Source organism: Antennarius striatus, chromosome 24 (genome assembly GCF_040054535.1).
Source record: "Antennarius striatus isolate MH-2024 chromosome 24, ASM4005453v1, whole genome shotgun sequence".
NCBI lineage: Eukaryota > Metazoa > Chordata > Actinopteri > Lophiiformes > Antennariidae > Antennarius > Antennarius striatus.
In genome coordinates, this window is record NC_090799.1 from 1,419,748 (window position 1) to 1,440,459 (window position 20,712).

At 46.2% G+C, this 20,712-nt stretch overlaps 1 protein-coding gene across 3 annotated transcripts in view; it reads right to left on the bottom strand.

The window, feature by feature from the left end:
- Positions 1-17,775, bottom strand: part of LOC137591562 (vang-like protein 1) — a 28,207-nt gene extending 10,432 nt beyond the window's left edge. For 2 of the 3 annotated variants that reach the window (XM_068309638.1, XM_068309640.1), the window contains exons 1-3: positions 17,619-17,775; positions 11,131-11,394; positions 6,741-6,867 (exon numbers count right to left, since the gene is read on the bottom strand). In XM_068309638.1, the coding sequence (XP_068165739.1) occupies positions 6,741-6,867; positions 11,131-11,201 (198 nt within the window). In that variant the 5' untranslated portion in view covers positions 11,202-11,394; positions 17,619-17,775. Of the gene's footprint in view, positions 1-6,740; positions 6,868-11,130; positions 11,441-17,618 lie in introns of all 3 variants that reach the window. The other variant, XM_068309639.1, reaches the window with a different exon arrangement.
- Between the last annotated feature and the right edge of the window lie 2,937 nt (positions 17,776-20,712).

Below are 20,712 nucleotides of genomic sequence, written 5' to 3' on the forward strand. Positions count from 1 at the left end.
AAGCAACGGCGGATAGGAAGTGGAGAGAAAAAGTCAACACAGTCAGCTGCCAACTGGGCTAGCGCTGACGTCTGGGTCCGACTGCATCTGCAGATAGCGGAGGTCAGCGGCAATACGGCGCGGCCTTCAGAGTTAGAACGATAAGGACTCTTTACAGAGGACTCGTAACGAGCTGCTCGCGCGATTCTGCAGAAAAATGGGCGATTAATGAGCCGCCATCAGCAGGAGAACACTCACCTCGCCGCTGCAAAGGAATCCTGTTTAAAGATCCTATCTGCAAAATTAACCTGGAGCTATCAGAGAAAGGGGGTGTATTATAAGTTTACATCGGGGGAAGAGAGTGCACTTAGAAGAAGAAACCCCCCCCCCCCCGGCCTCAGGGCTTATAGCAGTGAAGAAATGGATGAAGAAGAGCAAAGATAGGACACTGCATTGGTTTTAAAGGTGTGATCGTCTGCAAATCCTTTAAAAAAAAGATTAAATTGAACAAAAATTACATTTATTAATGTCAGCAGTTGTCAAAATCTCTTAAAAACACACAGATGAGCCTCATAATTGTGTGTGTTTTCATGCTAACAAGCTGTAGCTGCAGACTGAGGATGAGAATACAGATGTAAGTCAAATCCAGCTAAAAATTCACAGTATTTTACAGTAAATACCCACAAAACCGGGACACGATGAGCCTTAAACATGATGCAACATTTCCTATCTATAGCGGCGCCATCTCTCATGGGGTTTGACATGTTAGCTGTCGACTTGTTGGTGTAGTTTTTCACAGACGACCTTTCGACACGACAATACGGTCGTAAATCCAAACATCACAAACCGGCCGATGTCGTGTGAAGGAAACCGAGTGGAGGGAAAGGTCAGCGGGGGCGGACGTGACTGTAAAATGGTGAATACTGAATGTTTCAGTCCACTCTACGAGTGGAAATTGTTTGTGAGCGTGAACAGTGAACGCCATCGTCCTCTCTCCACACACACATTAACGCAACCGGCGTTTTATGAAGGAATGGTCCACCGAAGAGGATGAAAGTAAACAAAACTCTCATTATTTTGCTTTTGTATTTGCCGAGATAAAAGCTCTGAGAAAAAAAAATGGCAGTAAGTGGGAGCTTCACAAATCACCAGAGCTGACATTTAACATACCTGAGGAGTCAGACGGCAGGAAGGCGAAGCTGTTTTTACGGCTTCAGACGAACACGTTTAAAATGTTCCTCTGAGTGAGTAAACGTGACACAACGGGTCCGTGTGATGCTGGGTAGAGCGCAAATCCACCCGGCTGGACGATTCCCAAGTCGGAATCTCCTCTACTACAGTCTGGCTGCAGACACTCATAATGTGTGTGTGTGTGTGTGTGTGTAATGTGTGTGTGTGTGTGCGTGTCAGAGAGACAGAAAGGAAATCAATAGGCATTAGTTGTAAGAACGAGTGTCTCTCTGACCACGGAGCGCCTCCAGAACACCCGGGGGAGGCGTGAATCATGCCTGCACTCACACACACTCACACACACTCACACACACTCACACACACTCATCCTTCATTGGCCTTGTTTCACGCCTCTGACTCACAGTCTCTAAAGAACTCCAAACCATCTTCACCCGACGTGCTCAGACGCACAAAAACACACCAGCGAAGTGGCGATCGCACCAGAAAGAAGCCGATCGGCAGAGAATTGATTGTTCAGAATCAGGATTTTTTGAACAGGCGATGCCTGTTTGGCTGTTTTTAGTCGTTACGCTGAAATCCATCAACCTTTACCTGCGACCACAAAGGGATCGTCCACTCCTTGTTGTTGATGGATCAGTACGACCGTACCTGGGCTTTCCCTTCCACTACCACGACTAAAAATAGCCACGCGTGACCCACATTTTCCTCCCAGGATTAACCAATCACCACAGGGCGATCTGGTTCAGTACCAGCCGCCCAGCAGGAGGCCCAGACCCATTCATCACTGGAAAACCAGGCGGAGGAGGGAGGAACAAACAACAGAGAGGGAGGAGAGGGGAGAAGGGCGAGAGAGAAATGTTCGATAACAAGACGGCCAATTAAAGGGAGGAGAGAGATCGACTCAGACAGGAAGAGGAGCGGGGCGCTCACACTAAGCTAATCCGCCTCTGGTTTCCTGTTAAACCACAGAGACGGGAGAGTGGCATCGCTTTCATGATGTATTTATTTATTTAGATGGGAAATAAAATTAGAAAGAGTTTGAAAATGATGTAAAATCATCAGAGAAAAAAAAAAAAAAACAGAAACAAGAAGTTCTGCCTGAAAAAGCACAGCGACGACTCAGAGGCAGGCGTCCAAAACAGCATCGCGAGGAAATGACTCTTCATCACAAGCTGACAGGGCGCAAAATGTGCCATCAAAGTATTTCTTTGATGGAGTTTTTGGCAAAGCAAGGAGAGTTAAGTGGTGTAATATGATCCAGGAGCCGGCGAGCTTTAAGACGCATCCAGAGTGACATCTGAACGGCGCAGAGACGCTCTCTGGAGCAGATCGCGTTACAGGACCGGTTGCTGGAATCGGAGGGATTTTTCTGATGGAATGCGGTGTTGCTCAATGCCTTCAGCGCGTCCCTGATGACGAATGGGTCGACGGTTACAGCTGTTTGTGTCGCAGGAAAACGGAAAATAAAATGTAAAACTGCATTCAGTGAGATATTCTGATCTAGAATAAATATTATAACCAGTATTTTAAAGGATTGGCATAAAAATACACTGAAATATTGAAGATGCTCTGACGACACTGTGTTAGCGTGACTGCAGGTATATTTAGAACACTGTAAGAACATGCTATGTCAGCATGCGTGCATCTGCAAAGCTTTCAACAGACTATTTCTGGTCTCTTCTCCACCTGAGTGTAAATAAAAGCTATTGTCCCTCACCGTAAATCAAACGTCCGCTAAGAGCTCGTTTCTTTGTTGTTCACCTTTAAGAGGGCTGCAAACAAAGCGCCTCGCTCAGCGAGGGAACAAATGCACTCTAACTCGCTACTGGGAGGAGAGGTGTGTGTGTGTGTGTGTGTTTGAGTTCGTGCAGAATATAGCAACGTGAGTTTCCCCCCCCCGAGAGCGCCGTGCAGCCATTAAAAAGTCCTTTGTTCCGGCTGTGGGCAGCAGAGGAAGCTGCCAGCAACCTGTCAGGACAAGGATGGGAAGCACTTAATACAAAGTTCCCTTGACTAATTTGCAGGATAGACGAGCGACTCTGTGACAAATGGAGACTGACAGCTGAGCAGCGGATTATTCACAGAACTAACAGTTCAGCAGCAGGCGAGTAGATAACTTCTGATTTAGGAAAATCTGTTTGAAAGATGATGTCATCCTACATCAGAATAACAAAACCCATGCATAAATCCGTACGGATCAACCTGAGGATTTAAACATTTCGAGCACGAAACACCGAGCAGCTTCTTCAGTGACATTTTAATTCTGCAAGAATTTTTATTGGTGTTAAATATCTGCATTAGAAATAATCATTTTGTATAATGTCTCACAAGTATTGAACGGGATAAATCAATCCTGCAGGAACAAAATATGAAGAAGTTGCATGATTCTGCACGAGACTAAAAGGTTTACCTTCCCTAATTTAACAAGTTGCACAACACCGAATTAAATATTCAAATGCAATCAGTCAGTAAACGCAGATTCATCCTGCAAACACGACAACCTGCTGCAGCAGGACGAACCGCGCTCACACGCAAACAGACATGAATGTTTGCAGGTGCGTCACGTCCCTCCATGTCCCTCGTCTCCGTCTTACCTGTCCTGGTCTGGTCCCCGTCCCAGAGCTGGTGACTGGGGGGGAGTCGGTTTGAGCGTTACTCTCTATGGTGGTGATAATCACTTCCTTTAACTCCTCCAGGGCTTCACACACTTCAAGCACCTGAATGGCCTCGTCCTCCGGCTCCATCAGCGTTGGCGACTGCATGCCCAAACACTCAACTGCAAGACTTCAGCTCGGTCCGGGTCGCACACACACACACACAGACACACACACACACAGACACACACACACACACCCTCTGAGCTCAGCCGCTGCCGTCCATCCCCTCATCCATCCCAGAACGAGCGCTCTTGACCTCCCGACTCGCTCCGGTTATGCCGCCCAGCCTCGCTTTATCCGTCTTTATATAGAAATCACTCCCATCATGCATCAGGAGGCATTGTGTGGGACTGTGTGCTCACTTGCCACGTAATGTAAGGGGGCTTTATGGAGGGAGGCAGGAGAGAGGATTGAGGTGATCACATGGGACGTCCTGATGGAAGGGGGATAAATGGACGGATGGACAGATGGAGGAGCGAAGAAATAAACATCCGGGTCCAGAGAGGAGAGTAAACAGAACGGAATGAGGTGCGATCGCAATAATCTAGAGACCCCCCCCCATCCTTTTATCCATCTTTCCCTCCGGGCACGTTCCATCGTTCTCATTCTCCGCTCGTCTCTTGCCTCAGCGCCACTCTCCGTCTATTCCTTCTGACCCAGCGAGCAGCGTGGTGTCGCCACGACGCCACCGGCGAGGCCTCGTGTGTGTGTGTGTGTGTGTGTGTGTGTGTGTGTGTGTGTGTGTGTGAGAGAGAGCTATAGGAGACTATAGTAGAACAAAAAAACCCACACAGTGTGTTTTGAAAAGATTTTTTTAAACCAGCCAAACCAAAAAGAAATGAATTCTCCCCACAATAATTGTGTGACAGAGTGAAATTACAGGCCTAGAAACGGCTTCTCCTTCCTGAAAATCATTACGTTGATGTTGAATCAACAAACTGGACATTTCCACGGCTTCAGAGTGCCGGCGAATCGCAGATCCCTCAGGACCGTATGAAGCCTCGCCTCTAAACTGCAAGAAAAACATCTAAAAATAAAAGCGGCTCCACTGTCTCCATTTGTTGGAAAGAGGAATGTGCTAATTCTCAAAGCACGCTTTATGGTTCAAAGGTGTCACATTTCCCCTCCCCCCTGTTGGACACCCAACCTTCGCTACGCCGACGCACCTCGCCATCCGATATCCTACTTCACAGAACAATGGCGGCGGGATGAACCGACCTGATCGCGGGTTTCGAGTCGAGCGATAACTTCCTCCTTTTGTCATTTACAAACCCCCACCCAGAGAATCACAGCAAAGGTGGACTTCCAAGATTTTATTGCTGACTAAGCACTTGAGGGGTATTCTTCACATTCCACCGTCAGCACTCAGCCTGGGGCGCCGGCCTGCCTCCTGAATTTGGGGCGACCTGCTGGATGTGTTCCCTTCACACCAGAAGAGTCGAATCCCTCTGCAGGTAAAGATAATAAATATCTCCTCGTCCGACTCTGACGTGGAGATAAACCCCTCTACGTATTATTCCTGAGGTGAAGTCACATCACAGTCATGAGAAAATGTTCTGCTGGATCGTGAGGATACCCCCGCCTGGAGCGACGAGCACCTCGATCCGACGAGATCCCGATTTAAGTCCCGCCCGTGGAGCGATGAGAGCGGCGCAGGACGATGAGAAAAACCATGAGAAACAACAGCCCAAGGAGCCAACACACACACACACACACACACACACACACACACACACACACACACACACTAACAGGGATTAGTGCTGAGCCTCGTTCGCTGCAGAACTGGTGGCCTTGATTACTCACACTACGGCCAAACGAGGCAGGATGCTAAGGATGGCTTTGCACCGTGATAAATCCTGCCATGTGTTAGAATCAGACTCACTGTGACGACAATGGAAATAGTCGACCATACGGGGGAACTGTTGACATGAGGGAAAGCGAGCGCCAAGTAGGTCGTTCAAGTGTCAGTTAGCGTTTGTCATCCTCCTCCTTCAGCGCGGTACATCTCGTGTCTGATGATCCAGACAGCTGTTTGGTTCTGAGAGCAGACCGGTGTGTGTGTATGTGTGTGTGTGTGTGTGTGTGTGTGTGTGTGTGTGTGTGTGTGTGTGTGTGTGTGTGTGTGAGAGCGTTTGACGCTCGCCAGGAAAAAAAAATGTTTAAGATTTGCTCAAGTTTCACACTTCAATGAAAGAAGAGATGATTGCTCAACAACCGCTCAGAAAAACCGCCGCGGAAGCCGGGAACGAGGAAGGACCTGGACGTCGGTGATGTCGACTTGTCAGGACTGGCGTGAAGCGTGTGAACAACACCTCAGCTACATCCATCACCTGTGGCGTGAACACGAAAACGCACCATTTAAGTGCTTACAATCATTAATTAGACCCTTCCACATGCAGGAGCTCAGATCAACGCCCACGGAGCTAACCAGCTAACCACAACCTCACAGCGCTGCTTCCACCATTAAAGACACAGTGCCAATACCCACTGCATGAACTCATGACATGTCGCATTACACACCTCAATCCACTCATGACTACTAAAGCGTGTGTCAAAAAATTGCCCAAATTGCGCTAAAGATCGAGCTAACACTGAACACTGCAGCTCAATCAGACCAGGCAGAACTTAAGAGCTCTGATTCCTCCTTTGACATTTTTTTGAGCCCGGTATCGTTTAAATGCTAGTTAGGATTTTATGTCTAAACATGCAAACTTGAAGACGACGCTATCTGATCGAGCTTCCTTTAATCTGACTCCAGAAAAACATAATTACAAGTCTCCCTGAAAATGACTTGGTGGAGACTGGCAAAGAACTACACGCGTGAACCGAAGGCCAAACCCACACCCTGATGGAAATATACTGCAGATATAACGGAAGAGGCATCAAGAACGCAGGATGTGAGGACCCTACCTGGACCTGCTCCCCCCGAACGGACGAGTCGCCCAGCAGCGGCTCTGCCGGCGGCGTGTTGATGGTGACCGACTTTTCCGATCGGCTGTCTTTGCTGCGGGACTTGTGGCGATCCCGGCTCCGCTCCCTGTAAAGGAGAAAAGATCGTGGTGAACGTGGCACGGGGACGTTCAACAAATCGTCAATAAATCACAGCCTCCATCTTTCACGCTTCTCAAGTACCCCTCTAGGAAACACGAGTGCATTTTTCCCTTTTGTCGGCTCTTTTATCTCGTTTCCCAGCGTCGTCCATGAGAGCTGCAAATGGCCTTTTATCTCCCCGTGCTTTTCAGTTGGTCTTTATTTCATGGCGTGATGGGCTGAGCGCTAAACACGCCTGAGCTGGTGGGGAACACACTGAACATGCAAGGAAAGAGGCAGCGAAAAGCATCTGTGTGGAGATGAAGAAACTGTGTGAACTCTGCCCCACATAAACCCCTCCCTCCATCTATCGACCCCCCCATCTTCAATCCATCACTGCATCTCCCTAACATATGAGCTCCATTAGCCGGACCTGACCCCCCTCCTGCACTTAGCGCCCTAATCCTGCGTGAGCGTCGACAGCGTGGTCTCCACATCCTCCGCCCGGTGTCGGCGCTGCCACATGGCACCGCGCCCACGCTGCAGCTCCATTACCACAGAAAGGCTCAGCAGCCCCCCCCTCCAGTTTAATCTCCCCTCCACCCCCCCCCTCTGCTGCTGCTGGCATCTTTAAGAGCAACACACACATCGAAATGCTGCAGAACCGGTCCCAAGGTAGGCCGTAAAAACGCAAAGTGAACTCTGGGTGACATAAGTTGTGTCGTTCTGAATGCAGACTGAGGGGGGGGGGGCAGTCCAGATCCAACGTCGTCAGCTTTAATAGAGATATCACACGCCGGAGATGAAGAGGTCACAGGTCCGACGTGTTCAGACATCGTGCATTCTGCTCCAGCGGCGCGTCTGAGGAGGACAAAAGACGTCTCTGGATGCTGTCGTCTCGCCGGATGCTGATTCCCTCCGTCTCTAATCGCGTTATTTCATGGTAATCATTTCGTTTGTGTAAGAGCACGGTTGGTCTTACAAATTAAATTTAACAGCAGCTAAACAACTTTTCTACTCACAAATAATTATATTGACATTTTCTTTGTCACACATCCAGGCAATGTAGAGCAAATTGAATTCAGACACTCAGTCTTGATGGAACTGTTTGGACACTTTTAGCTTCCTAGCTTCTAGCTAGCTGAACTACAAATGACAAAATCATTAAAATCTCCTTTCTCACAATAACAGCTCATAACCGTAGCGTACAGGATATCCTGCCTGCAGGAGCGATGGAGGAATCGGTATAACTGACGCTTTGACAGCATCGGATCCGAGTGTTATGATTTCAGGGCGTTACCCGGCCCGCTTCCCGCCTCTATTCTTGTGTTTCCTTTTGAATGGAGACACAATTTCCTACAGAAAAAAACCCCAAAAAAAACGCTTACAACTGAACGAATGTCCTGAAGTGAGAAGTCATTTTCATGTGCGTGCAATATCTTCTTCTCAGCGGGACTGACACGCTTTTATTTATTGATGCCTGGGGAGGGGGAAGTTGATGTGAGGCATTAAAAGAAATCACAGCCATCATTCTTCCTCTAAATAGCGTGACGTATCGCCGTCAGAGAGCGGACGGTGACTTCAGCGGGACTGATTATGATTATTAATTGGGGAGGAGCGCTTCAGAGAAGGAGATCTGATGAATAACAAGCAGCCGGGGGTCGAATCTGTTTAATTTTTCTACTAAATTATTGCTAATTCTTTCCCATAAATAAGAAGGTAACATCACTGCCCACAGAATAAATCTGTCATGACGAGTCACGAGTGCTTCGCTTCAACGTGAGAACGTGTGTACAGCACGAGTCCTGTGGATCGCAGCCGACGGGTGATTCATTGTGAGTCGAGAGCAACAAGGTGAAGGAACACCTGGTTCTCGCCGCGCCGGCAGGACTACAAATATGCAAATTAGAAGGAAAAAAAAGAAAAAGAGGTGTAAAGACGATGTGAGGGAGCCTCGAACAACGAGCGTTTTAAAGGGCGCCGTTGTGGATGGATGAAGACGAGACAGGTCGGCCTCCGTCTACCGATCTCCAACGCCTTTTCTCATTCTTTCTCTTCAGTAAAGCTTCTGGAGTGTACACACACACACACACACACACACACACACACACACACACACACACACACACACACACACACACACACACACCTTCCTCCTATTCCCACATCCTCTTCCTGCCTCATTAGCATGCAGACAGCCCATCGGTATTCCAACAGCGCCTTTGCAGTGATTTGATTAATGGAATTTGACTTCCAGCATGGATCCCTGCAACCGGTATGGCTTTTTTTTTGGATGAGGGGGTGTGTTGAGGATGGGGAGGTGGGGGTGATGTGAGGGCAGACATGCCTGGCGAGGTAAGAGAAGAGCTCTGCCAATTAGGCCTCAGAGCGCTGATGCTCTCCAACACCTGAGGCTGTGATCGCCGCCCCCCCCCCCTGTTGAGGGACGACGATGGCAGGACAGCTATGTGTGAAGCAGCGCCAGCTAGCAGGGCTCGTCAAACTGTCTGTGGACCAATTTGTTCTCTCTTTGGCTGAGGGGGTAACCCACACACACCTGTGTGAAGCAGCGGTCCGAGCCGAGGCGCCTGTGGACGAATCAGACGGCGTTTGAGGCTACCTCCGCCGCGTTCGGACTTATTTAGTCCCTCCTTTACGAAGGGATTCATCCAGAAACCTCTAAGATGCTGCATGTTCCCCATAACTGAAGTTCTACCAATAAATTAAAAAAACATTTTCAACATGAGCAGATGAAAATACGAGAATCATATTTTCATAATCCTTTAAACACTTAAAACCGTCACAGCGAAGGAAAAAAAGAATGAAATAAAGTCACTGTTCATCAAACTTTCATGCTTCTAAATATGATTATGTTGTTTAAAATCTGTCCAGCAGAAATATTACATGATATATAATTTTTATATATTGCTTTGTAATTATTTCTAACGGTAGAAATAAATAAAAATTACAATTGTGTGATATGGCGGTTATGAATTATAATGGATATTATGACACATAGTGAATTAAAATAATGCACCTAAAAGAAAAAACTCTGCATCATCATCATCAGAAGTCATGTGAAGAAAAAAGGAGGATTTCTTTTTGTTGGAGACGCGAGTGAAATATCTTTTACCACAGGAGTGAAGGCATGAAGCCAACATGCCTCCGTCTGTCGGTGAACAACCTGAGCCAACCCCCTCCCTTCATCCTTTTCTCTTCAGACATATTCAGTGAAAATGTCAAATAAATATGCATTTATACAAACACGGGAGTGATTTTTTTACGTGTCGGTGCATGAACACACTCCCACGTGCTGCATCTGTTCCTGACATCAATGTAATTAGACTACAGCGATCCTTGCCCCCCCACCCCCCACCCCGGTGTAAAAAGATTTCCTCTGTACAATGGCGAAGGCTTTCAAAGGCAACAATTTGTTTGTTGTGTTGTTTTTTTTAATGTGAAATGAGAGGCCAGCCGGTGGCTTTGGCGCCGCCGCGCTCGGAGCAGAGGGAACTTGGCGAGGACGCCGACGGGTTCCGTTCCAATTTTCTGTCATTCAATTGAAAGATGTCAACTCAAAAGAGGCAAGAAGAGAGGTGCACCCCCCCCCTTCACACACCACCCCCTACCCAAACCACTGACCTCATCTTTGATTTCAACAAAGTGGGACCACTTTTTTGCTCTGCATATCTTTGAGCTACAAGGGCACGTTCCTGCCCCCGGGGTCGGTTGGGGGGGTGAGGAACAAGTGATACGCCTGCGCCCGACCGACCCGCCGTCCTCAGAGAGGCAGGAATCCATTAGGAGGGGGGGCTAGCAGCTGCTTCCGTGTGAAGACACCAGAAAAAATCTAAAATTTTAAAAAATGTGTGATGATGAGGAGAAGGAGCGAAAGACGCAAAGAGACGGTGACAGAAATGCCAACAGGTGGCAGCAGCAGCAGACTCGGGCAGATATATGACCGCCAAGCGGAGGGGGGTCCATTAGTGACATGGGGAGGGGTCGCGGTGGAACAGGAGATCCCTCCTCTCCTCTCCTCTGAGGCTCTCGTATCCGCTGACCATCAGTCGTTCCTCAGCACCTGTCTCCTGCAGCCTTCCTGATGTCTGTCAGCCGCTAACGTTTCACCGTCGACAGACTAATGCACACGCCGCGGAAGGGGGGGGGGTGTCCAAAAGAGGTGGGGGTCATGGGCGGAGAGTGGATGTGATTCGGTGCAATGAGGGGTTTGTGCAGAAACAGGAGGATGCAGTTCAGCGTTCATCCTTACCCGTGCCTGTGGGATCCCCGCGAGCGTCCAGAGTAGTAGGAATAGCCCGAGTAGTTGGACTCGGTATCCATGGTGATGGAAGTCCTGCCCAGGCAGACGAGCCTTGAGGGGGTGGGGGCAGCAACACGGGGGCCGCTCAGCCGGACCGCCGGCGGATGCTTGTTGCGTTAGAAGCGAACGATGACCTCGCTCCAGAGGCGGACGGAGACGGGAAGCGGCCGGCAGACGGGCTGGGGGGGGGGCGCCCGGCGAGGAAGCATCAACCTGGAAGGAGGACGGAACAGGAAAGATGAATGTGGACGTTTGGGAGCTGCAGACAGAAGGAATCAAGGAATAAACATTAAAGAATCAAACATTTAAGGCGTTCACTCTTCACATTCACTCCTCTGGCAGCTTTTCTTTGCCTCCTACACCTGTAGAGACCCCCCCACACACACACAGAGTCCCCACAGATCTAACAGCCCTCAGGAGGCTGCGTTACAGCCCATCATTCCCGTTTAAGGAAACGCTGGGAAACTGCGCTTCGTTTCAGCTCTCGTTTCCGTGTGACAGCCGACTGTCGTTCAGAGGCGGCTTGAAGCGTCTGAGGCGCCGCCGACCGTTTGAAACCGACGCTGACGACCTCCGAGACGACGAGACGGCGAAGTCCCATGAAAAAAGATGGAGATGAAGCGACAGCGGCGTCTCTGCCGTTCATTAGCGAACACCATCAGCTATCAAAACTAACATTTGTTCCATGAAAGAACTTTTTTTCCGGTGCTGCTCGCGGTTTATCACAGGTTTATCAAATACAACAGGAAGGTTTTGAGAGACGTTTTTCCCGAGCAAAGCCTTGTAATTATCAGGTGTTTGTACCGACACATTTACGCCTTCCCAGGAGGCTTTTTTTTTTTTTTAAAGAATTGTTAACATTGATTATTCCCACATTTAGAATTATCTGGATGTGCAAACTGAATATAAAGCACATTAATAAAACAATTAGTCTCATGGCTGATTTCAGTCCAGCATTTTCATAAAGTCTGGGGTTCTTCCACAGAGCAATGCCTCTGAATGATGGTTATTTAATGAAAAGAGTCATGTTTTAATCCTACATAGTGTCTGCAGGGCTTCCTGTCAACACAACTTTTTTCATCCTTTTTAATTTGTTCAGAGGACACATGTTTTTTATTCAAAATGCTTAAAAATTTCCAGTAAGCTGAAGGGTCTTGCATGCAATGGAGGCCCTGATGGAACCATGTGCTCGTGTGCAGAAACCAACTTATGCATCAGTTTGTAAAAACCAGAGCGCCATTAAAAAACCCACACACTCATATCGCGTACGGCTCCCGGGAAGCCGGAGGGTTTTAAAGACTGCAATAACGGGAATTAGTGGATAATCGGAGTACTTCGCTGAGTGCAACCTGAAATGGTGCGGTCGGCCTCGGCGAGCAAAGACAGAGGTGTGTGTGTGTGTGTGAGGTGGATCTGAATCTAAAGAGTCATATTAAAAGCACTAACACACACTAGAGGAGCTGCAGAGGGAGGGAGAGAGGGAGGAGTGAGTCATAGGTAGCTGCAGGCGTGCTGTAAACACACTTGTGTTTAACACACCTGTGTGAGACGCCCACACAGACACACACACCTTGTCAAGCATACGGCGCTCACCTCTCTGTTCAGCACTTAAAGCGTCACCATGTTGGAGTTAAAGTTGTCTGCCAGAAGGTGTTGAGTTGAAGCGAGGAACAGATTTCTAGGTTCTAACGTCAACACTGGAAAAAATTAAAATTACCAGAACCTTCTGGAATAATTCAGTCGTTCTCCATAGACTCAGTCTAGAGCTTATAGAACCAATAAGATGCTAATAAAACCGTCGTCCTGGTCCTGACAGAGTCTGACGCGGCAGTAAAACCTTCTCCATCCTAAATGCCCTGAAACTCTAATTCTAGCCTTCAAGCACAAACAAAGATTCATGACTGATTTACGGCTCCGGCTGCCTGAGAGGTGGTGAGAAAGTGAAGAAGACGTCCCTGCATTTCCACAAACAGGACGTCAGAAAGAAAATTCCAGATTTAGTCCAATCTTTATCTGACATTGAGAGAGAAACACAAAAAAAAACACACAACACAGGGAGGCTGACCCATTTGGTTCGGTATCCTGTATGTCAGGATACCGAAAATCCTTTGAAGGTTGCGCAACTGCACTTTTGGGTTCGCTGGCTCTGCAGATCATTTCTAAACGCCTGAATCATCCTCACGTGGTGACAAATCCGCCATAAACAGGAGGATCTCTCCCAACTCTCACCGGCAGACAGCTGCAAAACGGATCACGTGGAATTCTCTTCAAGAGAAGTCGGGGTTTCCCGAAAATGACTGTCTTTTAATTTATACCAAATTTTAGATATGAATAGGGAGCAATTTTTTTGGTTTAATCCAGGGTTAGAAACTCAAACGACTCCATGGAGACCACACTTTGAAAAAAAAAAAACCATGTTTCACAATCACAAGTATTTCCACTGCCCGTCTTAATCTGGTCTAAAGCAAAGGCATGCGGCTAAATGAGGGATTAACGGGGTTAAATGAGTGTCTAAGTTCAGTCAGGGTGCAGCTGCAAGTAAACACAGCAGCCAGGTTAAAAGCTGATCAATTACTTCCTCCTGCAGAGTCTTACATGTTTTTTAAAAAATGCAGGAGCGTCTCCATTTATCAGGTGCTTCACAGACCTGTGCATGCACCGCTGCAGGAAGAGGCTTGGCCTTGAGGTCTATATTGAAGTGAAACAGGATATGCGGGTGTTCTTGCATGTGGTTTGTGTCTCCCCTCCATGCCAGAGAAAATTGGAAAGCGGAATCACTTTACTACGAGAGCCCGAAGCCGACACAGGAAACTCCCACCCTGGAGGGCAGAAAGCCCTAGAAGATTCTTTCCAGCGAACCGAGACCCCCGCCGAGGAGGAAGATCGCATGGATCAAACGCAGACCAGAACCAGTTAATGAAAATATGAATCCTTGTTTGGGAAATCTGTGTGCTAATCCCACGCAGAAACACCCGGGGATTTTACGAGACCACAACAAATCACTCAATAAAAAGTGGAACAATTGAAGAATAATGACGCCAAGGAGCTAAAGCGTAGCGGCTAGAGCGCAGATTCAAGCTGGGACGACAGGATGAACACCCAGGGACCTGAACCGAGAATGTAAACCAACAACCTTGTGTAAACAGAACACACACTCGTCTCCGGCGCCGACGCGGAGCAACGTTACACCGGAGCTGTCAGCCGCCCTGAACGGATCAATGCTGCTCGGCTGCACCTTTTACATCACGTCCAACGAGGACTCGGCAGCCAAAGCGAATACGAGGAAACACGTTTGGCTTCCTGACGATGGCAGCGTGTCAAAGTTCACGCACAAGTTAGAGACCTGTGTGAGCAACGGGGCACAAACAGTGTGGAAGGGGTAAATCATCAAACCCCAATGCTATATTACAAAAAAAACAACCACTTATTTCTAAAACTTTTTCAAAAACAATGTTAATACTTGCTTATTGCAGCAGCTTGAACTGATTAGGAGACATTTATGAGACAAACTTCTCTCTGCTGACTCATAACCTACTGGATCAACTGACCTCATAACACACAAATGAACTTTTAAAAGTAAACAGCAGAGTCAAGACTTCAGTAGCGACTCCGAGTCGAACAGAAAGAGCGTTTCCACTTATTTCGTGTAAAACAGCAAATTAAGTACCTAATGAACCAGATTTTTATAAAACCCTCCTTTCAAGCCAGTCCTTCTCTGTCCCTCTGAGAAAAATAACTAACCGACTGATATAAAGAGCAAGAAATGTTCAGGAAGTGGGATTGTTTCTCTCCACACACCGATTGGGATAATCAGAGATGGATCTGTTGTGGTGGGGGGGACGCCAGTTTGAGCTGAGATGCCATTAAAAGCTCATCAGCATTACAGCTGATGGTAGATATAACCTCTGTTTACCCAATGGGAAAGCGCTGATGATGGAAAATTAAGGATTAACGCATAATTATGATGTATTTGGGATGAAAAGAATGAGAGATCTCAAATAATCTGTCAAAAATATCTGCTTGTGTCATTTGCGCAAATTAAATTATCCTGCTCTGCTACTTCCAGCTCGTTCGTCTGACCCTCTGGTAACCATGGCGCCCTGGTCGCTCTGCCTCCATTATCACCACCATACCATAATAACTCTGTAATAACAGGCGATCAGCTCATGCCACGCAGTCACTTCACTTCAGCAAGAGAAGGTAACTCTCCACAGAACGAGTCACGAGACGCGAAAACAAGTCTGGACGGTCACATGTTTCCTGGGTTGCTGTCCATGATGGAGCGAATGAGGACCATTAATTCTGCAGAATCCAATCAACATTCCAGAGTGATCCCGACTTTAACCCCTCAGGGCTCTGGTGAGGATGAATCAGGAAGGAGCAGAAACAGAGACACAGCCTAGCAGAAAAAAAGAGCTCTTCAACTTCCAATCATGATCAATAAATTACATAATCACCATCGTACGGAAACTGATAATGAACATACACCAATATCACTTCTCAATTAGCAGCGTCTGATCAACACCGACTCCGAATCTCTTGCTTCGCTCTCCCATGTTAGCATTTACCTGTTGCATTTTTGTGCCGGAGTTGCTAGGCAACCACAAGGAGCAGACCCTGTGTGGTCAATCAATAAACCAGCCGATGGAGACGGCATTCACCCAGACGAGATTGCTGCACCTCAAACCGCTGACGAATCAACAGAAAATAATGCAAATGATTGTGCAGAAGTGGAGACAGGAGGGAAAAATGACACGGACATGTTGCCTTTTTCCTCTCCAGAGATTAACTTCCTCTACTGTCCTCCCCTGATACAGCTGAGACAACAAACCAGAAGCTGAATGGTTCAAGATCACCCCAGCACACATAACTGAACGCTTTTAAAACCTATTATACCTGATATGAACGCTGCAAGCGAGCAGAACTCAAGGCCAGATGTCAAGCACACGCCTCGTATCGCTGAGGTCTTCCTTATCTGTTTTCCCTCTCTGTGCAGCTGTCACAAAAACCAGAAGCACATTCCCAGGAAGCCAGGAATCACACCGCTCTCACATTTTCATCTCAATGCTTCATCTTAATGAAGGCTTTGTATAATTTATGAGGAGGAAATGGTCATCAGGACTGATTTTGTTCGTCTGAGCGCTCACAGTGCACATGTGACCATACAGCTTTTGTCATTTTGTCAACTACATAGCAATTACACTCAGGCAATCCATCTGGAATGAACTGTCAAGAGGGTGAATCTAGAATGTATGCAGCAGGCTATTTATATGATTTCAGCGCCAGAGAGGGGGTTGTGTTGTTAGGGACTTTATCAGCAGTCATAACTTGGAAACACTGAAAAAAATATATATATTTAGCAAATAAAGTGATGACTTTAATTTTTCCTGCAAAATCTGCTTCTACAGGAAGAACATTTTTGATAATGTAAATGTATGCTATTATAATTTGCATCAATTACGTGGAAATGTTACGTCTCTGACTGTTATGACACATTTTTTCCACACTAAATGATTAAAAGAAAGAAAGAAAGAAGATAAATTCATGATAAATTAGTCGAATGAACCTGTGATTGAATAGCAGACACGTTATAACCCCTATATTCTTGATTAACTACATAAACACTGGACTTGTTTACGTCAGCACATATCACGACTGGATTTAATCCAATCAATTAAACGCATCCCGATCACGTGACACAACATTTCTCGTCAATAACAGCCGATATGGCGTTAATTAATAAACTACTAACAGCTGGTGGGATGATTTACTTGATATTACAGCCGTGATAACTTAAATAAAACATTAAAGGTTTCCTTTATGATCAACAGACATTCATCCATTCATCACTTCTGTCTGGTGGAGCTCCGGCGCAGGTTTCCCCCGCCCCTGCCCACACCTGTGACCTGCAGCCCGGCGGACCAGGAGACAGGAAACTCCCTGGTCTCACCGTGGCCTCGGAACCCCCCTCGCCTCTCCCGCCCCGACTTTTTATCGCAGGGACTCCCGAGTTTGTGGCTCTGAAGAAACATGTCCTAGACACACTGGAATCTGTGGGAAAGTAAAAACTGAACCTAAAATCGAATAATTGCGGCTGACTTCCACAGGTCGGGGCTCCGCGCTCGGCTCCGTTTCGGGGGGGGAATGGGAGTGAAGTTGAACGCGTTCCCTTTCGCACAGGTAGGCAAGGCAAGGCGGCAAGGGCGTGTTCCCAACTGTTTCCTTAACGCCTTAAAACAAATTCAGCCTCACGTTTAACACAACAGTCGTCCTCTCTTGTCGTAAAAATGGGAATAAACTGCATTTGTTGACTAAACGAATGAAGAAAGAGGAGACATTACAGCCTGTCAGTTCCACACGCTCCTAAACCCGCACGGTAACATCTGCAGAATACGTATGACCGGAGGTGTATCCTGCGTTATTAAAGCATAACTCACCCTTTATCCGTGGGGATATCATTCCCTGGAGGTGATGACTTATCCCAAGGTTATAAAATATGTGACGCCGGAGCTCACGGTGGACTACTTTGGGAAGCAGCCCTTAGTAACGATAGGAATCATCCTGGCACGCAGGAATTTCACAGGGGGCAGTGCTTCTTAGCGCAGGGGGGTGTAGTACGCAAATACGGCGCTAGGGGGAGCTATCAGCAGCGGAGGTCGCTGTGTCGTGTGGAATGAGGAGGAAGAAGAAGAAGTGGACCTGATGTTGCATTCAGGAGGGATATTGATCACAGATATGATTCCAGTTGTTCCTAATTGTGAGGTAATGTTAAATTGTGTCAACACACAGATTTTTTCTGTTATTCTATTTACTTGACTTTTTCATCTTATCGAAGACATATGTATATGTATTTTTTTTGAAAGCTGTTTTTGTTTGACTGCACCTTTTATTTATTCTAAGAATGTTTAAAATGAATGTGAGCACTGATGTAACACGAAAAGCTAAAAAAAAGTATGCCAACATAAAATGAATTGTTCTTCTGTTATGCAAGAAATTAAGGCATTCCTCAAATTAAGTCTTTTTTAAACATCACATTTCTGTGTGCTTTGTACTGATCTGTGATTTCCAAGCATTAATGTCACAAAATGAGTTCATATTTTAAATTTGCCTTGAACTAACAGCATCAGACTCTGCTTCTACATCATTTTGCACAGTGAAGTATATCAAAAGAAGCAAATATTTGTGATGATGAGGAATTATCCCCCCCCTGCCTCCCCCGAAAAAAATCAAAATCGTAAGAAGCCATTTGTGTGTTCAGCGATGTTGCTCCTAACAAGCAGATGGTGGGTACTCACAACTGCTGTTGCCTCAACAAGTCTTAGATTTGAATTGCACTGAAGACACAAATGTCAGATCCCGGGAATAAAATGTCAGGGGATAAAATGTCAGTGTCATGGAAACATGCTCAAACATCTTCACAGAAGAAAGAAGTTAGATAATTACGTGTGGACAGGTTGGGATAAAGTTAGTTCAAAACACCTAACATTTAAACCATATAAAATCAATACTAAGTAACATTACTACTATAAAGATTCATAAATTTCATAAAGTTTATGAAGAACTTTTTCTCTTTTGTTAAAGGTTTGGACAAGTGCAAAATAAACCGTCTCTCATCTCCATTCAACCCAATATATTATTCACAGTTGATGAAGTTAAATAAAGCAAGCGATCGTCGGTGATACAACGACTCACTCTCGTAAAGTGGAGTGATAGTGATCTGTCCTGGACACAGTCAGTGACAGAGACACAATGAAGTCACCGAGGCCTTGAGGCAACCACTCAGGGGGGAATGTAAACAAGAATTCCTCTATCTGATAACTCCTAGTTCTTTAAAGCAGGAGACCTCAGGAATACTATGTATACTGACACACCCCTGCTGATAAAAGTGGTGTTGTAAACTTACTTTATAGCCTGGGGAGGAGAAACTGCTTCTTTTCACTGAGACTGAATATCTACGAGCAAACACCTGCAGAGGTAGAGATTTGTTTAATTTGGAGATATTATGGAGTAACATGAGAACGATGCTATAAATCTATTTATCAAAGGAGTGATCAAAAGCAGCCCTGATGCTGGACACTGATTGGCTGAAGACATTACTTAGTCAAACGTTTGCAGGCTTATAAGGTTGTTTTTTTATTTATAGTTTATTCATACAAGTAATTACATTTTCTAATTCCTGCACTCAGACACATTATTTTCTACCAGTATATATGATTAAATAAAGATTACAAGAAGTCAATAAAACACATATCTTCTCTAATTAATTTCATTTTGGTAGGGGATGGGGGGCCAGCTGATCGAGACTCCAAACACACATGGATGCTCAAACCCCAAGGCAACAGATGCCCCCAGAAATCACACAGCTGTATGTGAATCGATATTTTGTCCCCCTTTGAAAGCCATCGTTACCTCGACGCACGCGTCACGCAGCCTCATATATCTCACGCCCTCCACAACACAATGGAGGTCATGACTGGGACATGACCCCCATCCCTCCCCACTGAGAGTCAGATAAACACTAATACTGTGTCAAGATGGGAGGATGGATGATGGAGAACACGTGTCTGCCTCTCCGTTCATTATTGTATGAAATCCTTTCTCTGGAAAGAAGAAAAAGCTGCTTTTCTAATGAGACGTGAACATGAACAGAGTGCAAATTTGAGATTTAACTGTAATTACATGTAATTAAGAATTAGATTGGATCACGGCTGTCATTATTTTAAAAAAATCAATATTTTAAATATACATATTAGCATTAATTCAGACTATATCAGGATCGATGGAGGCCCGCAGTAGTTACAAAGCATCGTAGTTTATGATTGCTGCGCCACCATGTGGTCATTATTTGACATTACATGTTTATTCCAAATCCACATCTTCTTTATACTGTGGACAGATTTGATGTTTTATTGCATTTTTAAAAAAAAAATTTTTTGTGTGTGTGTTTAAGACATTAAATAATATAATTTATTATATTATATAGGGTTATTGTTTTGTCAACGATTGCATTTATTTTAATCTTGGGAAGTACTTTCAAATATTTAGTTAGTTAAGAGAAAAATGTATAAATATAAATATTAATATTAATGAGTGATTAGTCCGATTAAAATGAGTTTTTGTGACTGAAGCCCTTGTAGCCCGGATGTGTGAAATCAGATTACACAGCTGAATGAAAGCGCGAGGCAGCCTCGTGGGCACGCGCGTCGCGTGACGGCGAGCGGCGGCAGCACGTGCTGTCACCTTTTCATGTTTATTCAAAGTGGGGAAGCGCGCGCAGATGGCCCCCATTGAGAAGGCGAGGTGGGGGCTGGGGGGGGCGGGGGGGCCCCGGGCCCCTGAGATCAATCCGATTTGGTGTCCGGAAGATGGATGGAGTCCTCCCCGAAGACACGCAGTTTATGAGTTTACAGAGGTTTTTGGTAAATAGAGGAGAAAAATGAACGCGTGTAAAAATGAAGACGAAGTGGGAAGAGACGCGCTTTATGAGAACACACGCAGACATGCACGGACATAGACGTAGGAGACGAGATG